The following is a 20658-nucleotide window of genomic DNA, read 5'->3' on the forward strand; positions in this document are numbered from 1 at the left end:
TCGATGCCGGCGTTGCTCGTGAAACAGATATCCTGACTAAAAGAATGAGAATTTCGGGACTTTCCTTCATAATGGGTCCAGACGTTGCCTCTACACCGTTGTACCGGAATCGCCGTTAAAGAATTGATGTCTTCGCTGTTTTGGTTTCGTTTTCGCCTACCGTGTGTTACCATCAACAATTAGCTTCTTGCGGATTTACAGCAAGTGCTTGCTGTGTTGCCCTACTTGCTTGCTGCTTGTCGGTCTCATTGAGGATTGATAAAGGTTCAGCATATGATCGAATTGATTTCGTTTTCTGGCGATTTTCTCGAGTGTTCTGTGTTTCCTTGAACGGAAGATGACCAAAAATGTGATCTCAAGTGGTAGCTATGATTCCGCTCGCGTGTGCGCGTGATTCATCAAATATTAGAAGTGATTTATTGGTGATTAATTACAGATGTGATTGGTATTTACTCTCAAAAGTTTAAGTTTTTAAACGTGAATACTTTTGAATCATTTACGCTCATATATTGAAATAGGAACATATAATTTTATGTTTATTGTTCCAAATATTTATTCCGGTAATATTATATTTATCTATTAATATTTATATTTTGATAATAGTTCCATTTATTGATGCTATTATTCAATGGTTTATAATATTATTTGTTTAAATTAAATAATGATATTAAAATTTAGTGCTATCACATATTTTTTTTNAGTTTGATCTCTAATATGTTGTTTTGACATATATATATATATATATATATATATATCAGAGCTAATTTTCCATTATAAATATTTTGAGTCTTTTTACTTTGCTATAAATGCGTTGAAAAAAAAACATTTTGCCTCGAACTTTTCTAATTTGTCTTTTCTTCTGTCTCTTTTTTATTATATTTTTAGAGAAAGACCGAAAATTTTTAAGATTTGAAAAGAAGAGAAGAAAATTGCAACTTTAAAATTCATCCGAGTCTAATGCTTTATAAAGTTTTACAGTGTTTACAAAAAAATAGAACATTAAAATCTCTTTTTTACTTTTTATTGCTCATGACAAATAATATTGAAACAAACAATAAATCTCATGGTACTTTTTAAAAAAATCCTTTTCAATCACTCTGCTGCAAAATATTTTAAGATTTTTTTCTTCTTATCAAAGCACCTCTGGTGGTTATATTAAAGATTTAAAATATGATACTTTCACGAATAAAATCTCTTATATTATTCAAAGATATGCACGTACAATTAAGACCAGGAATTATTACAATTAAAAAAAGAACTGTTTTGAAAATTGACTATTGATTTTATTTTCCGAAAAGTAAATTGTAAATATGAAGCAGTAACCCATACCATATTACAAAAAAAAATGAAAAATTCTTTTGTACACACGATCTATCTGTGTTTAGTACACACAATCTGTCTAGATTTGAAAGAAGAGTGATAAAATGCCAAATGATATAACCCTAAAAAAGGAGAAACTAGATCAGTTGCAACGTTGCCATTTTGTAGCAGAAACTTGGTGGCAGAAATAGTATCTCATTTGGCCAAGTTCTTGATTTTATAGTAGAAGACGCTGCAATCGCTTGTTAGTGACGTCATATTGATGAAAATTCTCATTATTATTTATTGTTAGAGATGCATATAAGACTGTAAGTGATATATTGCTCTACCATGTAAATAATTAAGTCTGTACATACATTAAAAATCACTAAGCTGGTATAATTTTATTTGCATTAAGTAATATAAGAATTTATTGTGTGAAATGCAATTTATACAGTTCCTATCAAGGTTTTAAAAGCTTCCCGTAATTGTTTATAGCTAAGTGCCAAAGCAAACTACACTTACAAGAGTTTTGACTATGACAAAAGAGTTGTCTGGTAGGTAGAATTTTCTAACGCCACTTATTGTTATGCTGCTTTGACACTGCAGTTAGTTTACAAAGAGTGCAAGCGTTTGCATTATTTTAATCCTTGTAGCTATTTACTCATCTCTTTGAATCAGCGTTCATTTTTAACGTCTCTACGATTGTGTTAGGAGTATTGAATAATCATGTGGTGCTCTACTAGTGGTTATGGGAGTGATACTGCTGTTGAATTTATTGAGCCACGCAAAAATCAAATGTGTTCTCGCTGTAGTGAACATACTGTTTACTCGAGCTTGTTGCCTTGCCTTCATTCATTCTGTAAGTTTTGTTTAAATCAGCTTGCACACGATCGTTCATGGAATTTTTCAGAATTTATTGTTTGCCCAAGTTGTCATAAAAATGCATCTTTGCAAGAAGATTTTATCCCTGAGATAGCTAATGTTCAAGCAACCTTCCTTAACCACATGCTTAAACACCATCCATCCTTTAACACCATCATTAATCTGGTTGATGACTTTAGTGCCTATTCTTCTCCTGTTGATGAGCCTAGTTCATTATGTACATCTTGTGATGAAGGTAATAAAACAGTTGCACGTTGTAAAGATTGCAATGAAGTTCTTTGCGAGAATTGTGTCAGAGCTCATCAGCGGGTTCGTTTAACAAAAGATCATGTTATTGATACATTTTCGGCAAATTCTCCCGATTACCAGTTACCTGTCAGCTCATTACCAACAATTAAACAGTCAAATTTTTGTGATCTGCATCCCTCAAAAGTCCTCCGCCTGTATTGCGAGTTATGCAGGGAACCTTTATGCAATGAATGCATCATGGATGTCAATCATTCTGGGCACTCAATGAGCTATTTACAAGATGCAGTTGCTGATTGCAGGAAAGCAACTTTAACTTTGTTGGAAGAAGCAGCAAATAATAAAATTAGCTTAGAGGAAAGCATCCAAAGAAGTCAAAGATTGTCTGATGATGTTGAGCTTAAAATACAAAATGTTGCTACTGAAATCAGAACAACTGTTCGAAGACACGTGTCTGTTTTAGAGGAAAGGGAGCGAGAACTATTACGCCAACTGGAAAAGATAAGGCAAATTAAAGGTAGAGCAATTTTATTACAGACTAAAGATTTAAAGTCTCTTTTGAAGGAAATGTCACGAATAATAGAATTTATTCAACATGTATTAGACTCTGGTAGTGATATTGATATTTTAAAAGCAAAAGAAAAGTGCTTATTAGAAATAAGTGAATTAAGACAACGACGTAGTAATATGCAGTTTAATGAAGATGACAACGTAATATTTACGCAGCCTGACAATGCTCTGTTGGGTGCCATTAGTACCCTTGGGTTTCTAAGCACATCAGGATTTGGTCCTAATTCTGTTGCTGCTGGTGAAGGTCTCCAACAAGCCCTTTGTGGTCACCAGTCAACATTTTTGGTCCAAGTAAAAGATTATTTGGGTGAGCTTCAAGTAGTTGGAGGTGATATCTTGAGTGTGAATGTCCAGTCACCTGATGGCACTAATTGCAAAGCACATGTCATTGATCGCCAAAATGGTACCTATGCTATCTGCTATGCCCCAGAAGTTGTTGGCCAACATGTAATATCTGTTTTATTACGTGGGATGCATATTCAACAGAGTCCTTTCCACGTTAATGTTCGTATGGGACGCAATTATAGCCAAGTTGGAAAAGTCTTGCTTTCTTTTGGTGGTGAAGGAGATAGTGATGGAAAACTTTGCAGACCCTGGGGAGTTTGTACTGACAAAAGTGGAAATATTATTGTAGCTGATCGAAGCAATAACAGAGTACAAATTTTTAATCCTGATGGTACCTTCAAATTTAAATTTGGTTCTCCAGGTCAAAGACCAGGGCAATTTGATAGACCTGCTGGTGTTACTACTGATCATCTAAATAGAATTATTGTTGCAGATAAAGATAATCATCGAATTCAGATTTTTGATGGAGACGGGAATTTTATTCTTAAGTTTGGAGAAAGGGGAAGTAAGAATGGACAATTCAATTATCCATGGGATGTTGCTGTTAATGCTGAAGGGCACATCTTGGTATCAGACACTAGAAATCATAGATTACAACTTTTTGGATCTGATGGATCTTTTATTAACAAGTATGGTTTTGATGGTGGTCTGTGGAAGCAATTTGATTCTCCTCGTGGAGTGAGTTTTACATCAGATGGTCATATGGTTGTAACTGACTTTAATAATCACCGTATTCTTGTGGTTCATCCAAATTTTCAATCGGCAAGATTTTTAGGGCAAGAAGGTTCAAACAATGGTCATTTCTTAAGACCTCAAGGAGTAGCTGTTGATCCAGAAGGGCATATTATTGTTGCAGATTCAAGGAATCATCGCATTCAAATTTTCCATCCAAATGGACATTTTCTCTGTAAGTTTGGAACATATGGAGTGGGACCTGATCAGATGGATAGACCTTCAGGTGTATGCGTTTCTCCTGAAGGCTATATTATTATAGTGGATTTTGGTAACAATAGAATTCAAGTATTTTAAGAAGTTTTGTATCAAGATGCTCTGATACCTATAACTGATGACCTCTGTAGCATTATATAGCTCAGGGAATGGGTCTTCAAAGCATTAAAATATTTTAGAGGTGCTTAGTTTAATAAGTTCCTTTTTAACTTTTTTTATAGCGTGTGATAAGATTTTATACCTCGCTACTAAAGTCATTTCATGACAATTTTCTTCTACCTCAAATTAAAGGAATTATAATTTTTTCTTTGAAAATTTTACTGCATTGCTGCATAGCAGTTGCAATTTGTTATTTTCGTTACTTTAGTTTTCTAATTTTACTGTACTCTTTAAGCATTTACTATTAATCGTGCATTTATGTCGACGAATTTTCATTAAAATGAAGTGGAGTTTTGACATGAAAATTGTCATAAATGTGACTAAAATTTTGCAAATGGTACATGTTCCTAAATTGAAGCACTTAAAAGTGTGTGAAGCAAAATGTTTAAATTTGTCTTGTGATCGAGTGTAGAGTATATATATTTATTTATGCTGATAGTTTAGTCATATCTGCTTTAAAACTAAATGTAACTACAGTAACATTAGTTTGTTTTTAAGAACAATTTGACATATGATATTAGAAAGTAGCAGTTTGCTAAATGTTATCTGATCAATTATGAAATCTGCAAAGTAATATCTACCATATTTTGTTTTATTGCTGATATTGAATTAAATTTAAATTTATTTTGAATAAAACTTCTTTTTTTTTTTTCTTTTAAGAATTGTATAATTCAGGGCCGTAGCTATAAAGTGAAATATAGGATGAATAAACCAGTCCCCGAAACAAAATTTACCAAAAGAACCTGCCAATAAATTTTTAAATAAGTTTTTAATATTTTCATTTTAAAGTGTGGACAATATACAAAGTGAAATTAAAAGTTTGTCTACTTTATTTCATTTTAACTTTTTAGAATGCTAAGCTTTACAATTGTCCCTATAGCAATAAAAAAAATTTTTAGTTGCTCTAATTGTTATAAAGTATTGCTCTTTATATCAAAATATCTTTTTTTTTTTAAAGACTTTATTAGGATAAATTATTCAAACAATTAGGGAAGATATGGTGATAATGAATTAGAATATAATTTATAAAAGTTAGTATAACTGACTGGTTATAATAATTTTCTTGTGAATAAAAGAACCTGATATAAAGTATCGCGAATTTTATATGTTGGTGAGTGCAAACTTTACCCAAGAAATAGTTTTTAATTAACTTTTTTATCTTAAGTTGAGAATAAATCACTAACTACTCTATAAAATTTTGCAATCTTTGCCTTAGCTAAGAAATGTTAATATTTATATTTCCATATTTTAAATACGCTTGATTATTTTAACCTTTTACTAAATAAAATCCTGGCTGCGGTCCTGGCATAATTATTTGTTACAACTTATTCATATGAATGAGATATGTCTAAAATATTTGTTTTTAAAGTTTATTTAGATTTGTTGAACTATTTGAATATTATTTATAAAGGTGCATCTAAAGTATCGATTATATGTACCTGCAATGATTTTAAATATTCAGTCTTCAGCTTTTGTGTTTTTTTTTCCCGGTGTAGTACCATTTGAAAGTTTTGTGATATTAAATTACATAATTAAGATTTAGTTTAATAAAATATTTTATGCATAATTCCATTTAAGTCACTTTTAGAATTCATTAACCAATAATATCAATATTTAAAAACTATAATTAGAATTTTTGTTTGCTTTAGTTATTTATTAGGTTTATAGTTTATTTTTTTAATTTAGTTATCTTTCTATAAGTATATTTACTGTCAATAACTTAAAACTTATTACTTTTTTTAATATAAACTTTTAATGTTATTTTTGTTCTGTGTTTTAGCTAAGAACAGAATTCTTCTAGTGAGTATTGTTACTAGAATGAAATTAGTTTATGTGATAATTTTTGTTGCTGAATTCATTTTAGCAATAAATCTTTTTTTCTCTAAGATATTTAAAACAGTACAAATTCTAATTCTTATTTTTGATTTAAATGTAAAATTATATTTTAATACCCTTGTTTATCTTGCCAGTAAACTTTTTATTATATTTTAATATCCTTGTAAAAATGTCAGTAAACTAAGTCGAATTTAGATGGCTGAAATGCTTTGCTTTCATATCAATGCATATTAAATTATAATTGAATGTTACTTACTACAAAATTTAGCATACAGGTAGGGTTATAGTAAACAAATAATTGATTTAAATAAACTTATGTAAAATTATTTTACTTTTAAAATAATGTGATTCATATTTTTAAAGCTAGATTTCTAACATAAAGATATGTTTCATGGAAGATAAATTGGTTTTGTAGCTATGTTCTTTTAATTTTTTTTTAAGGAATTACAATATTCCTAGATTGTCTTGACTGAATGGTTTTTCTTTTGAGTGTGCCTCTCATAGGATTTTGCCAGCATTATACGTGTATTTAAGAGAAACTCTATCAGTCCGAATTGATTATATTTTAGATTAGTTATTTAGGTTTGTGTAACAATATTCATTTTAAATGACAAATTATCAGTTATGTTGGTATAAATTATCGCAGAAAGAGAGTTTTCTGATTTGAAAGTAGTGCTATCCTAATGATTAATTCATAGTTTTAAAAAAAAAAAATTACGAAATAAAATTACCGATTTTGGCATGAAAGAAGTAAATTATGTCCTTCTAATAAATTATTTTTAATCGGTCATACTCTTCTATTTTAAATAAATGACCCAGAATATCTCTTGGAATGGGATAATTTCTGGTCACCTATTGGGTAATTGCTGTTCACTTACAAATTTAATATAAATATTTTTTTCTTTTTATTTGCTACTTCAATTTATTAAACCAATAAAGCTTATTTTCATCATATGTAGACATTAATAATATTATGTTTATAGAGTTTATAACAATATTTTTGAACTAAATATAAATTTATTCACATTCAGCAAAACTTTAGCCTAGGTATTTTTTGTGCATTTTGTATACATATCTCTGGCTTCCCTGTCTATTGTGATTTAATCTACACCTTTTAAAGTAATTGGCCCATAAAAGAATGGAACAAATGTTTACTGTCAGTATTTCACCTACAGGGTTGGAACAGCTGCGCAATTGCTCCAAAGGGAAACTTCTCCTAAATGCTGTTTTTTTCTTTTTTTCCTTCTAAAAGTAGAACAAATGCTAATTGTCATTATTCAACCTACAGGGTTGGAACTGTAGTGCAAAATTCTTCAAAGTGAAACTTTTGCTTCTCCTACATGCCCCCCCCCCTCTGCCAAATTGCACTAAACTGCTTCTGAACTCTAATACTATTAATTGTGCAAAAGGTAAACTTTGGCAAAAAATCAGGTATCACAACATCAAATCAAACTTAGTAAACTATCAATACATGACAACTTTTTTCTCAAATAGAGTGTGACAAAAAGACCTAAAATTTGAAGTATGTGTGTCACAGTAGCATTGTATTTAAAATATTGGAATTTTAAAAAAATAGTAGAAATAATCATAAAAAATGTGGTATATAATCTAGAGTGGTTTTTGCATAAGTCATTAACAAATTATTACTCAAAACAAATTTGCATGTAATAACAATTAATAATATCGTAATTTTAAAAAATCACATGTAGAAAAACTATAAGAAAATGACGTAGATTAACAATGACTCAGCACATAATTAGTGCTTTTAAAATATCAGAATTTGAAAAACTTTATCAAAGTGTGAGAAGAAATTGTAAATTACCACCGAAAACAATCATATGACGTGTATTTAAGATTAAATTGCTGCGAAACAAATGCATCAGAAAGGGAAAATTTGAATTTAAAATTTGTGTGTTTAATAATAAATATATTGGAAAATAAAATATTAAATATAAAATATTGGAATTTGAAAAACCCTGCAGGAATGGCCAGAAGTAACTATGTGCTGTAAATGCTATCCAAAAACCATGGGAATTTACTTTGAAATCATCTAGAATTAAGTTTTTTCCCTCCCTCTTCAATATAGTGTGATGCATAATCAAGATCTTAGAGTAGGTAATGAGAAAAAATTTTCATCAAATGAGCAAACAAGGCTATGCGTGCCACAAACTAAAACAGTTAATATAGCCAAATATAAAAATTATTGGTTCCAAAAATCACATTTATTTGCTCCAAAAACACATTTTTTCTGCACCAAAATAGCTGCTGTTTCATTTTTGTATACAATTTTGACCTGTATAATTTACCTGCTCTTTCCAAGAATGCTCTTCACTCCTTGTTGCTCTGGTGACTTATTTCAACTGAAAAGAGAACTATTTAAAACTTAGTTGTGAGAATGATCTTTGTTAAAATGTATCCTTCCCTAGGCCAGTATTATTTTATAGAAATTTATTTAAGATTTAAATTTTTTTTAGACTTTATAAATATTGATCTTATAATTGAATCAATGATTTTAATGTTCAGAGTAATGTATTCTAATGTTCGAATAGTTCAGGGTATCTCTTTGATATTTTTTTTTTTTTTGAGAATTTTTCCAAGTATATTAAAAAGTTGTGACCAGGAGTTGCTTTGAAAGTTTATTGACCAGGAATTATCCAGGTAACATTGCTTTTTTTTTTCATATACCTAATGTTTTGTTAGATTTTAGAAGTATATGTGATCTTTATTTTTTGTTCTCGATTTTTTAGAAAGTTATTTGGATTAACATCTCATTTTATATAGTTTAAAATATGATTAATGTGTTGTAATAGATTTATTAAAATCTATTGCCAGTGTTATAAAACTGAAATAACTCGTACCTCTTTTTATAAATGCAACAGACCAATAGCAGAACCACCTAATTTATCTGCAACATGCAAGGAAAAATTCTAAAATTTATCACATTTGTATTCAAATGATGTACTTACTAAGTTCACCAATATTCAAAGGCAATGTCCAATACAACAATGCATGATAAAGTATCTACGCTACTAAAAAATGTCCTTTATTAACTGAAGTTTAATTAAAGAAGATGAAAAACTAGCTATTGCATGAAAGGCCAATTTATTTTAGTTTTACTTAACTTTGCTTTATGTTTGTGTATAAAGCAAAAATAAGTTGGCAGTACTCTTAATTTTTAAAAGTGGTACATACCTTCATCCGGTTTCAGTTGGTACTCTACTTTTAAAGCGATAGATATTCATGATCCAGTTTGACAGTCTCAATATATTTAGCATTACATTTTTAATTATGAAATATTTTTATATTTGGAACTGATCTGTTATGCGTTTGCGACAGTTGTTTGCTGATTTTTTTTCTCGCCAACCACTTTTAACACATTTCTATTAATGCCACTTTCATCACGTGCAGAACGTAGACTATTGCAATCCTAAAAAATTCAAAATTTTCTATGTATAATTCTCATTTTTTAACACAAAATATACATTAAAAACAGCAGATCTATATCTATTTTCTTCTGAGTCGATAGTTTTGTTACCTGCTGCAAATTTCATGAAAAATTTCTCAATAGACGCACACAAAACTATTATTTTACAAACTAAACTTTTTTTGTTGTATCTCTTCTGCAATATGTAAGCTCAAAACTATTATTTAATGAAACAGGATTATAAAAAAATGCAATATGAAACTCATTAAAGTTACTAATAAAATGTGATACCTATTTCTTTTCTTCAAAATCATTGAAATTATCATAGAGACTTAAGACTTTAATCATAGTCTTAACAGATGCACTTCAATGAAAAATTGACTTCATGTCATATTAAATCTTTTCTTATTCAACGAATTTACTTATTAATGCATAACGCAGCTATGTCAATCTTCTCAGGCTCTATTTAAACAAATGAGCTTTAAACCAAGCTGGTGGATTTTACATTTCACTTAAAACCAATTCTGTGCAAAACTTCAAAATTGTTTTAAACATTCTTAATTTATCCTGGCAATGTAGATGATTGAAGAAATCCAGGCAACCCCAAATAACATCTGTCATCAAACCTAAAATAAACACAGGTGACGATTTTGCACATGCTTGTCTCTTTAAAGCTTATACGAAAATCTACTAATCAGAGCAATCCGGCAATTCCTTAACCTTAAATAACGGTGTAGTGGATTGCATACAATCGCACTTAAACTTAACAATCACAAGTACAATCTAGTCTACACAGGCAGTTATCGCTAATGTTTTCAAGAAAAAAAAATTATTCTTAGGAGGTGGCTGTTGGTTGAGCAAGAGATTTTTTGATGTTTGATGACAAGGTCTTTTGGACTTGGTGTAGGCTTTCCTACACCAGGGGGATGAGTAACAACAACAGAAAAATGTTTGCAAAAACTGGCGTAGATTCATAAAAAATATCTTAATTTTTTCAATTCTAATAATTTAAGATATTATAAGAGTATCTTGACCATTTTAACAAAACTTCTCGGTCTAGGCGTCATTTTCTGAGGTTTATTTTTCTCACTTGATACTTATTAAAAAACAGTCTTTGTTATAAGTTCTTCCTTAAAATTAAGTAAACTTAAAACTGTTAATAACTATAACGAAAATAAATACCTGAAAGTCATAGTAAACATACATTTAATGTATGTTTAATATTAAGTAATTAAATATGAGATTTTGCCATCTTACTAGTTTTTAAGTGTTAAAATGTTTTTAAAATCTATGCCATTATCTACTTATGCTGGTAGATCACTGATAGCTCGAAAAATATTGTTTTGAATATTTGTTTTTCTTTGACTTAAACTGATATTTTCTAGACCAGCATGTTATTGTGGTCCTATTTCATATAACTCTATTTTATGCATTTGAAAAACATTACTCAAATCTTGTTCAAAAGTTTTTCTTTGTTTCTGTTTTATTTTTACTTTTTAAAGTTATAAATTAACACTTTTAGTTCTATTAGCTTAAAATATTATGCTAGTCAACTCAGTAAAATTGAAGATAATTTATCTTGGAAAATTTATTTTCCTGAAGGAAAATCAAATTTAGTTTATTTTTAAATGTGTGTATCAACTACTGCAACTTATCTTCAAATAACTTTAAACGAATTTAAAAATATTGCTATTCTAATACTGTTTAAAAGTATTTATTAATTTTCTACCAAGTGGACTTGATGTTAGAATTTTTTTCTTTCTCATATGAAATATCTTTTTATTTGACTATATGTATATTAATAGCTGAAGACTAACTATGAAAATCATTATCTTTATTTTTTGTTTTTCCATCTCTTTTTTTTTTTTTTTTTTTTTTTTTTTTTTTTTTTTTTTTTTAGTGAGTTAAGACAAAAATATATTATTATTTTTTCATACGAAATCTAAAATACTAGTCTTAAATTTCATTTTTGTTTTCAATTTTAAACATAGATTTCATAATCTCTATCACCAAAGGTTTCATTAATAAGTAGGATGCTCAAACCTATATCTTTCTCAAAAGGTTAAGCTTTTTGATTCACTGTGATAGTTTTTCAAAAGACTGGATACTGAACATGCAGATGTATATTTCTTTTCAGTCTTCTTGAATTTGTTCATAACTAAAACAAGCCAGGGTGAGGCTTAAACTGCACCAATCAAAATAGCTTTAGATATTTTATATTCTCCCCTATGCTCTTTTAAATGTGTCTAATCTTTGCATTTTCATCTATGTTTCTGTCTTATGTGTTTGAGCCAAAGTTGCAATTTGGTTCTCTAACTGCCTGGAATCAAAAGTTCAAAACTATAACAGATATACATTTTAATCAATCTGAATTGTATACGTATTTTGGATATTACTTTGTGTCTTTTCTAATTAGTGAAATTAGCACTTGTCAAAATATAGGAATCTATACATTTTGTTTTGAATCAAAGATGGATTTATAATTGAATCAATGTGGATATTATTTTGAAACAAGTTCCCATTCCTACTTTAATTCGTAACTCCATCTTTGATAAGATGTCTAAAGTTACCTTATAAAGTACTTTAGGCCTTCTTGTTTATATGTATGTATAATATATGTATGTATAATATATATATTATATGTATGTATAATAATATGTCTATGCATATATTGTTTAAATACAGGTTAAACCAATTTTTTAGTGATTGTGTGTTTTGTTATACATGTAAAATAAATGTTTAGTGTTGTATAACTCACTCATACAATGGTTTTGAACCTATTTCGTGTAAGTTATCTTACTGCTAAATGTTCCTATTACTGTAAGTGATTTGTGAGTGATGGATATGGTTTTATTCCCTGTATTTTTTAGTCATTTTCTCAGGGATTCAGTAATTTATATTGTTTTGGGTAATTTTATATTTTTATTTTTAAATGTTCATTTTTTTATAAATTTAAATAGAATATATTTCAATTTTATGTTATGTTTTTTTTTCAATGCAATTTTTTAAGCCTTGGGTTTCAAAAACTTAAATTTACTTATTTCACTATAGTTATTTTTTTAATATGTTTAGACTTTTAACTAGTTTTTATCATCATATCCTCATTTAATGAGGAAAACTATGTTAGAAGTATACACACAAAGCTTAAACTATTTTACATAGTCATTGATTATAAAACATTAATGAATGACTTACAAGGACTTTGTCATATCATTCTGCCGTTAATATGTAACATAATCAAAGATTGTAAGGTGTAATATGTTTTAAACATAAATATTGTATTTCTCAGCTCAAAGTCAACCTTAGTGTTAAATGCCACCTAAGAGAGGGCTTTTACTTTTAATGCTGCATTATTTTCCAGGAAATATATGAAGCCTTTATAAATATACATTGTTCCTATAAATGTGATTACTAAAAAATATTCTTTGTCAGTTGCCTTGATAGTATGAGATAATAGTGAATTCATTCGAATGTAAATATCTTTTACATGATATCAAAGAAAAATGAACAATTGCAAATATCAAAATAAATCAGAAATTATGGTTTAAGAATCTTGTAAGAAATTAAACATTTTATACTGATTGCTATGAACTGCTTGATTGGAATATAGGCAAAATAAATAAAATTTTTAATGTTTTTGAAAAAAATGTATCTTGTTTTGTACAACAAAATTGTATCATTGTTTAGTACAACCAAAATATTTTGTTATAAGTACCAAAGTATTAAGACTTATTTCAATATTTTAGAATAGAATGAACAAAATGATTCTAACACCTCATTTTTTTAAAAATGCTAGTAAAAATGTATCTGTTATAAATCTATTAACAGAAATTCTAATGAATACATATGTGCATCATCTAAATATTTAGTTATACTGTTTCATTTTCATATTTTTAGTTATGATGTGAATGCACTTAGTTAGCTTTATTTGAAAAATTGTTTAGTATTCATTATAGTTAGAAAGAGTAAAATCTAGTCAATTAAATGTTTAAATTTTCTTATGCATTTTTACTTTTTTAGAGAAAAATATTATTTTTTTTTTTTTTTTGCAAATTGCTAGATGATTATCTGTTTCTAATCTGGATGCTTCTTTACTTAAAACAATTTTTGGAACCATGCGATAAATGTACTTTTTTGTATACTCGGCTGGATTCGAGTAAAGTTTCTCAAGTTAAGCCTGACTAAAAGCTAAGATCAATCCAAATGATATATTTCATGAGATGATTGTAAGATTAATGGCCTTGCAGTTCAAAACTTAAATGATTTTATGTGTAATATCAATGCTTCTTGTCCAAGTTTCAAAGTCATACTGTTGAATTAGTAATTGAAAAGTTTGTTTAAATATGAAAACTATAATCACTTTTGCATAGCAAAAAAAAGCATTCACACAACAGCCCGTTGTGGGCCAGGGGTCATGGAGGTTAAGGCTCAACAATTTTGTGACCAACGGCATGATTGTGTCAATGATGCCAGCACTGCGCATGGGCCACCTTTACTTCCCAGATAGGCTGGTACCCATCACTCTAAAGCTGGGTGGGCTTCAAGCCGCCACTGGGGATCGAACCAAAGTTCTTTAAAATGAACAGTTCAGTGCCTTAACCACTGAGCCATCGCGGCTCAATCACTTTTGCATAAATCTGGAGATTGGCACAAAATAGTGACAATTTGCTGAATTACTTTGGTATGTATTCGAGTAATTAACATCTGCTGAGAAATTGAAAGCTTCCTTATGTGATTTCAGTATTTAAATATAATTTTAGATGAATAATATATTGCTATTTCAATTTAGATTGTTCGATTATTGCAATAAGATTAAGGGCCATTTCATGGTGGCAAGCACACACTAAAATCTGAAAGATTTTACTACAAATATCTTCAGGCAAACCTATGGCTGACACTTCGGATATTTTTAAGTATACTGCAAAAAGAATCTCACGTGATGCAGTAAGAATAGCTTTAAGAAAACTCAGGATTAAGTTATATTTTCAGTCAGTTTTGCAAATATTTCAGTTAATTCTTCAATATTATTTTTAGTCCATGATAAATATTCTGGTATTCTCAAAAACTCAAGAATGAGCAATCAATGTTATGAAATCATGCACGATGACTTGCGTGATTTTAGGTGAACCTGATTGATCGCTTTAGCATGACATATGTATTAATTGTAGTGATTGAACACATTTGAAATTTCTACTCGTAGAATGGCCTTTAGCATTACTTTATAATTGATTCATGAGTCCTGTGATAGCATTTGTGTAAAGTTAAAAATTGTAGTCTTATAATTAATGGTCTTTTAAGGCTAAAAGTTGGTTGGTGTTAGAATTGTTTTGTCTATTTTTTTGTATTGAATGATTATCTACTTTTTGTGCTATATGATCATTTTCTCATAAAAATTTTTATTTTGTGTGTCATACTTAGTCTAATCAAAAAAAAAAAAAATGTTTAATTTCTCTCATTTGTTATAGGAAATAAATATTTCCATACATTAACATTTCTTGAAATTGTTATTGCCTTATTTAAAAGTGTATTTTCTGCTTACAATGTATGTCATCGAATCTGATTTTCTAATTGATAAATCATTATGAAAACTTAGGGTAACAAAAACATATTTCGTTTTAGTTATATTAACATGTATAATACATATATTTTACAAGTTTTTGTGATCTATTTACGCCACTTGTATAATTCCATCATGTGTTATATGCAGTTGAACTTCTTTTGCTTACTCCTTAGGGTTGTGATTTCTTTTTAGTGGTACACATCTACAGAAGTCTGAAAGATGTGTGTAAAATTATTGTTGGAGAAACAAAAAATAATACCCAAGAATAAAAGTAAGTCACCAGAATAAAATGTAAACTCAGAAATTAAGGCTTAAAATACAGCATTACTATATATGTAGAGGGGGACAAAAGATTTGAAAAATAACTCATAAATTTGCAGAAGAATAAAAAACAAAAGTGATTTGGAACACACTGCTCTAAGGAACAAAAAAAAAAAAATTCATTTCTTATTAAAATGCCTGACTTAATATATATTGAAAAGGCTTGAATTGCTTTGTTTCAATCATGCAAAGTTACAACAATATATAAGGATTACTTAATATTTCAAATCGTTAAAATTATCAAATTTATGTTTTTATCATAAACTATGTTTAAATTTAATATGGCCACTAAATTTTTCCTACTAAATTTTTTATATTATTTAGACTAACACTGTGAAATATTACCAATGACATGTAGAATTTAAGTTTTTTTTTTAATGTCTTAAATCATGGTGTTCTTCAATTATTTTTTCATATAGATAATTAGCTTTTACTTTACATTATGTTTGTATTAGTATAGTGTATTAATATTTAGAAAGAATGATTATTCATTAATGTCTTGGATGACATTTTTAGTTAATACATCTTATATTTCCATGGTGAACAGCTTTGTCATAACTTAAAACCCACATATATCAAACTATGTGCATTCTTTAGAGGTTTCAGTTTTCCTAAAGAGTTACATATTTTTAGATGTATATATGTGTATATAATTTTTTAGATTATCTCTTTTTATATTAAATGGATTTCATGCCTTAAAGATTTTTAAAGTTATTAAATCTTTATTTTGTTAAAATGCATAATTTTTATAACTGATAGTTGGCTTCTTATAGCAGAAAGAGGAGAAAAAAATATGAAACTTTTTTTATGCTCTCTCTGTATATTATATAGTAAAAGATTATTTAACTTAAATAAAATATATATATAATACTAAAAAAATGCATGCTAAACTCGTAACATTAGTTATATTTAAGTGCTTAAATATACATATTCTTCTGTTCTGTAAGAGAGTATCATCCTTTTATACAAAAGCATTATGCCAATAAACACAGGATATAGGATTCACACCTAACAACTGTCAACAGCATATTTTTATCACCTTGTGAAATGTTATATTTAAGCTTGCTTAGAACTGTTAAATTATTTTATTATTGTAGAACGATTTTACTTTTTGGGCTAACTACCAAAACTCTTTAATATGGTGCATCTTAACTGCTCTTTTTGTTTTTACTTTTACTGTTGTAAACCAAAAAAGAACATTATCTCTTTCCAAAGCATTGAAATATCCTTTAATTATTCTGAGCCAGTTTAGATAACTTTGTTCTCTTTGCATGCAATAAAAGTGTTTCTTAAAAATACATACAAAAACCGAGAGTGGATATAATGAAAATAGTCAGCTGTAAACACAGGATTTGGATGATGTAAATATTGACTTAAATATAAGTATTTAAACAAGTAAAAATTGTATATAGCTCTCTCTAATGCAAGTGCGTATGAGGTGAGACAAATTAATGCTAATTAATTTGCAAATTTAGTATAGATTTATTGTTTACATAAAATTTACAAAACATTTATGCACTACTAGAAAACCTGTCTATAGTGTCAAATTTACATTAGATATTTTGCACACTTTAATCAGTATTTCACAGATTAAAAATTAGTCACAAATGTACTAGTAAAGTAGACCCTATTGCCATTTTTAATGTAAAATAATCTGGATGGCAATTTATTTTTAGAAATGTTGTTCACAATAGGTCTATAGAATTCAGTTTTAGAAACTTCTCATTTATTTTTTTAATGATACAAGAATTAAGTTAAATTAATAGTCTTTTTATTTGTAACCAAATAAATACTACATATTCAAAATCATAACTGTAATTCTTATTTTTTGATTTAATCTAAATTGTGGAAGTAATTTATAAATTTTTTTTAATTAGAATCATTTAAAATTATTATTTTACATCAACTTTAATTATAAGAAACAATCATTTTGTATAATCAACTGAACATTTTTTATAAATAATCATTTACAAATTAAACTATTTTTTTTCTCCCTTGAATGCTGTTAGCCATGGAAATAGTAGAAAATATATCACCAATATAATTTATAACAATTATTTCACAGTTTAACAATTGATTATCAATTTCTTTTTGATTTTAAATCCTAGTTTTACTTTTCATTAACTGTTATTTTTTTTTTTAATCTTGTTGCATTTCAGAATTGAGTATGTGTATACAATATGCATATAATACATTTACAATGCACATTAAGCAACAAAAAAAACTTTAGATATATTAAAAGTTTTTAAAAAACTTAACATATATTTAAATATCTTAAAATTTTTCCAAAATTAGATATAACTGTTTGAAGACTGTTTAGATAGTAAATATTAATAAAATAAACAAATTTTGTCAATTTTAATTTTTATTTTAATGAAATAAAAACATCAATTTCTTAACCTTGAATTCTACATGTTTGTGACTTCTAAGATGCCAACTGCTCACTAGCGTGAAAAGATTTTATTCAATGGTAGAGATTTAAAATCTTGCATTATTTGTTTTAATTTCGAATAAACATTAAGTGGCGCACCATAAAATAATTGGAAGAAAGTTATATTTTATATGAACTTATGAATTATTTATATAGCAGTGGGCAAAATAACTCTTAATCAAATTTTACTACCACAAAGCACAGCAAGTTATCATCTCTGTGGCTGTTAAAATTCTGTTTTGTTTTCATTTTGTAATATGTGTTGCCTTTTTATTTCTAAGTAATATTCTGATATTATGCTTTTATCCCACTATGTTTTTATTTTAACCAAGCTTGTAATTGTATTTCTCAAAAATTAGATTGTGACCTAAACAATCAAATGAGACAAAATCAAAAGCAAATAGCTCAACTGCTGTAGTCTTATCTGTAAGTTTTCACAATGTTTTTATTTGTATTTTCATTCACAAATTTAATTTTGTTAGTTTTAATATTTTTCTTAAAGAAAGGATTCTTTATCAAAAATTTAGTTATCTGCAAGTGTGTTGTAGTCATTTTTTGAAGGAAAAAAAATTATTTTATAATTTGCAAGTTATATGATTTAGTTTTATTATTTAACCTTATTCAAAAATAAATATAACTGTTGAAAGTGCTATCATATTGTTCTATTTGATTCTTCCAAGAATTGTTGACTCTGTCCTTACAATTTTAATAGGTAGGCAGTTCCTAGGCTTTACACGTCCAGCCTCCTTAAAATAAATTCTAAACTAATGGTGACAGTTCCTATGCAATTGTGAAATATTTTGAAATTTAGCAAACGTTTGTGGTAACTGTGCAGTTTTAAAGGCCAAGTATACCATTCTAAAAGTGCTCTTGTGATTAAACAAATGGATGCACACATCCAATGATAGTAAACTATTTTGTTGTCTTGCTTGAATAAAAGGTTTAAGTTATATTTTTTAGTCTTTTCTTTTTAAATTTTAACTATACAGCTTTTGTGCACTATTAGCACAAGCACTATCGGCTTCCTTTTGGCTGGTATATTTTGCACAAACTTTACTTGATGTAAATATGTGATAATCCATACTATTGCTTGTCTTAAAGAAATAAATTTAAAACTATCCAATCTATGTGTAAGAGATTATTTCTGTTCAAAATTTTATGTTCCAGAAATAATCATTTTAGTTTTCTGAAAGTGACCTGTATTGTCAAGAAATGTGACAGCTTATTTTGTAGCCAAAAATTATGTGGTTGTGCAATTACATTTTTTCCATGTGTATGTTCTTATATTTAGTCATATTTTTGTAGGAATATAATAATGTGAATTATGTAAATCTTGGATTAGTTGTTAATATTTTGAAAACTTTTTTTTTATTGTGTTACACTCAGTTTTGTTTATCTGTGAAAGTCATCTGAGCATGTGATTGTGCATACTAAAAACAAATTGTATTTCATTAGAAATAAAGATTAAGGTCATTATCAAAGGTTATATTTAATTTTGTAAGAATTTAACAAACTACTACAATTTAAGAAATTCACCCATGCTTTTTTCTTAATTATAATTATTTAATCCTATTCTTTGTTGTCTACTCTTAGCCACTTAATTTTTTTTCCTATTCCAGTTGTGCGTCTATTTGCCACCTCTGCAAAGGTCCATAATGATATTAATACTATTCACATAAGCTGTGGTGGCTCAGGGAGTAGAACGTTCGCCTCCCGAAGAGGTGACCCGGGTTTGAATCCTAGTAATGCCTTCTCTATATGAATTCTGCACCCTGATCGTACCGACCACGGTGCTGACATAAAATATCCCTGGTAGTAAATGGATCATGGGTTAGAATTATCTTATCAGGTTTTCCACTCCGTGTAACGCAAATACAGATTAGTTCCATCAAAAATTTTTCCATGAAGGCTAGTTTTTCCCAATGCTTGATCCAGAAGTTCCCTTGTCTTCAGAGTTCAGTTCAAAATTACAAAGTTATGGAATTGAACTTTGGAATTCATAAACTCAGAATTGGGTGGACGGTTATAAAATTAAAAAAAAAAATTACTTTTTACATAAGTTGGTTGACATTAGAGACATTCAAAAGTAATATTTCTCAAATTGTGCTTTGATGTAATAATTTTTTCCCTTCTTAAATTAAACCTTTTTTTTTTCATTATTTTACAATTTGCATATTATATTATTACAACAAAAATTATCTCTGAACCTGTACGGCAGCTGTGTATAGACTCAATACTACCGTTACGTCTAAAACGAAGAAAAACTTCATTGATAATTAACTTGGGTTCTACAGATTGTAGGATAAAATTTTTAAACCCCCCAAATNTTCTACAATGTATACTTATCGTGAATAATATTTATTGTTTTGTTTTACATTTTAGGAACAACAGTACCGCTCAGTCGTCTTCTTCAAACTCCATCCCTGGACTTAAAAAGGGCCACAACCGCTTTGACTGATACTATTACTATTCTTGAGAATATAAGAAAAGGGCCGATACTGCTTTTCAACAACTGTTTTCTGAAGCTGGAGATGCTGCTGAACAATTAAATGTAGAGCTGCAACCAAAGCGTTTAGTTTCTCGACAAGCACAAAGAAATAATAATCAGCCAAACCAGACCCCAGAAGAATATTT

The 20658-nt window shown here is 28.3% G+C and overlaps 1 protein-coding gene across 1 annotated transcript; it reads left to right on the top strand.

Annotated features, from left to right (window-relative positions):
* Positions 1–1561: 1561 nt before the first annotated feature.
* LOC107437642 (E3 ubiquitin-protein ligase TRIM71-like) lies at positions 1562–19505 on the top strand. Its single transcript, XM_016049721.3, has one exon. It carries the CDS (start codon positions 2029–2031, stop codon positions 4372–4374), a length of 2346 nt encoding a protein of 781 aa, XP_015905207.1. The 5' UTR covers positions 1562–2028; the 3' UTR covers positions 4375–19505.
* Positions 19506–20658: the final 1153 nt, after the last annotated feature.

Source organism: Parasteatoda tepidariorum, chromosome X1, assembly GCF_043381705.1.
Source record: "Parasteatoda tepidariorum isolate YZ-2023 chromosome X1, CAS_Ptep_4.0, whole genome shotgun sequence".
Lineage (NCBI taxonomy): Eukaryota > Metazoa > Arthropoda > Arachnida > Araneae > Theridiidae > Parasteatoda > Parasteatoda tepidariorum.

Bases quoted from the DNA above. Each gene is read 5' to 3' on its own strand.
- LOC107437642 (XM_016049721.3), top strand. From the start codon at position 2,029: ATGTGGTGCTCTACTAGTGGTTATGGGAGTGATACTGCTGTTGAATTT.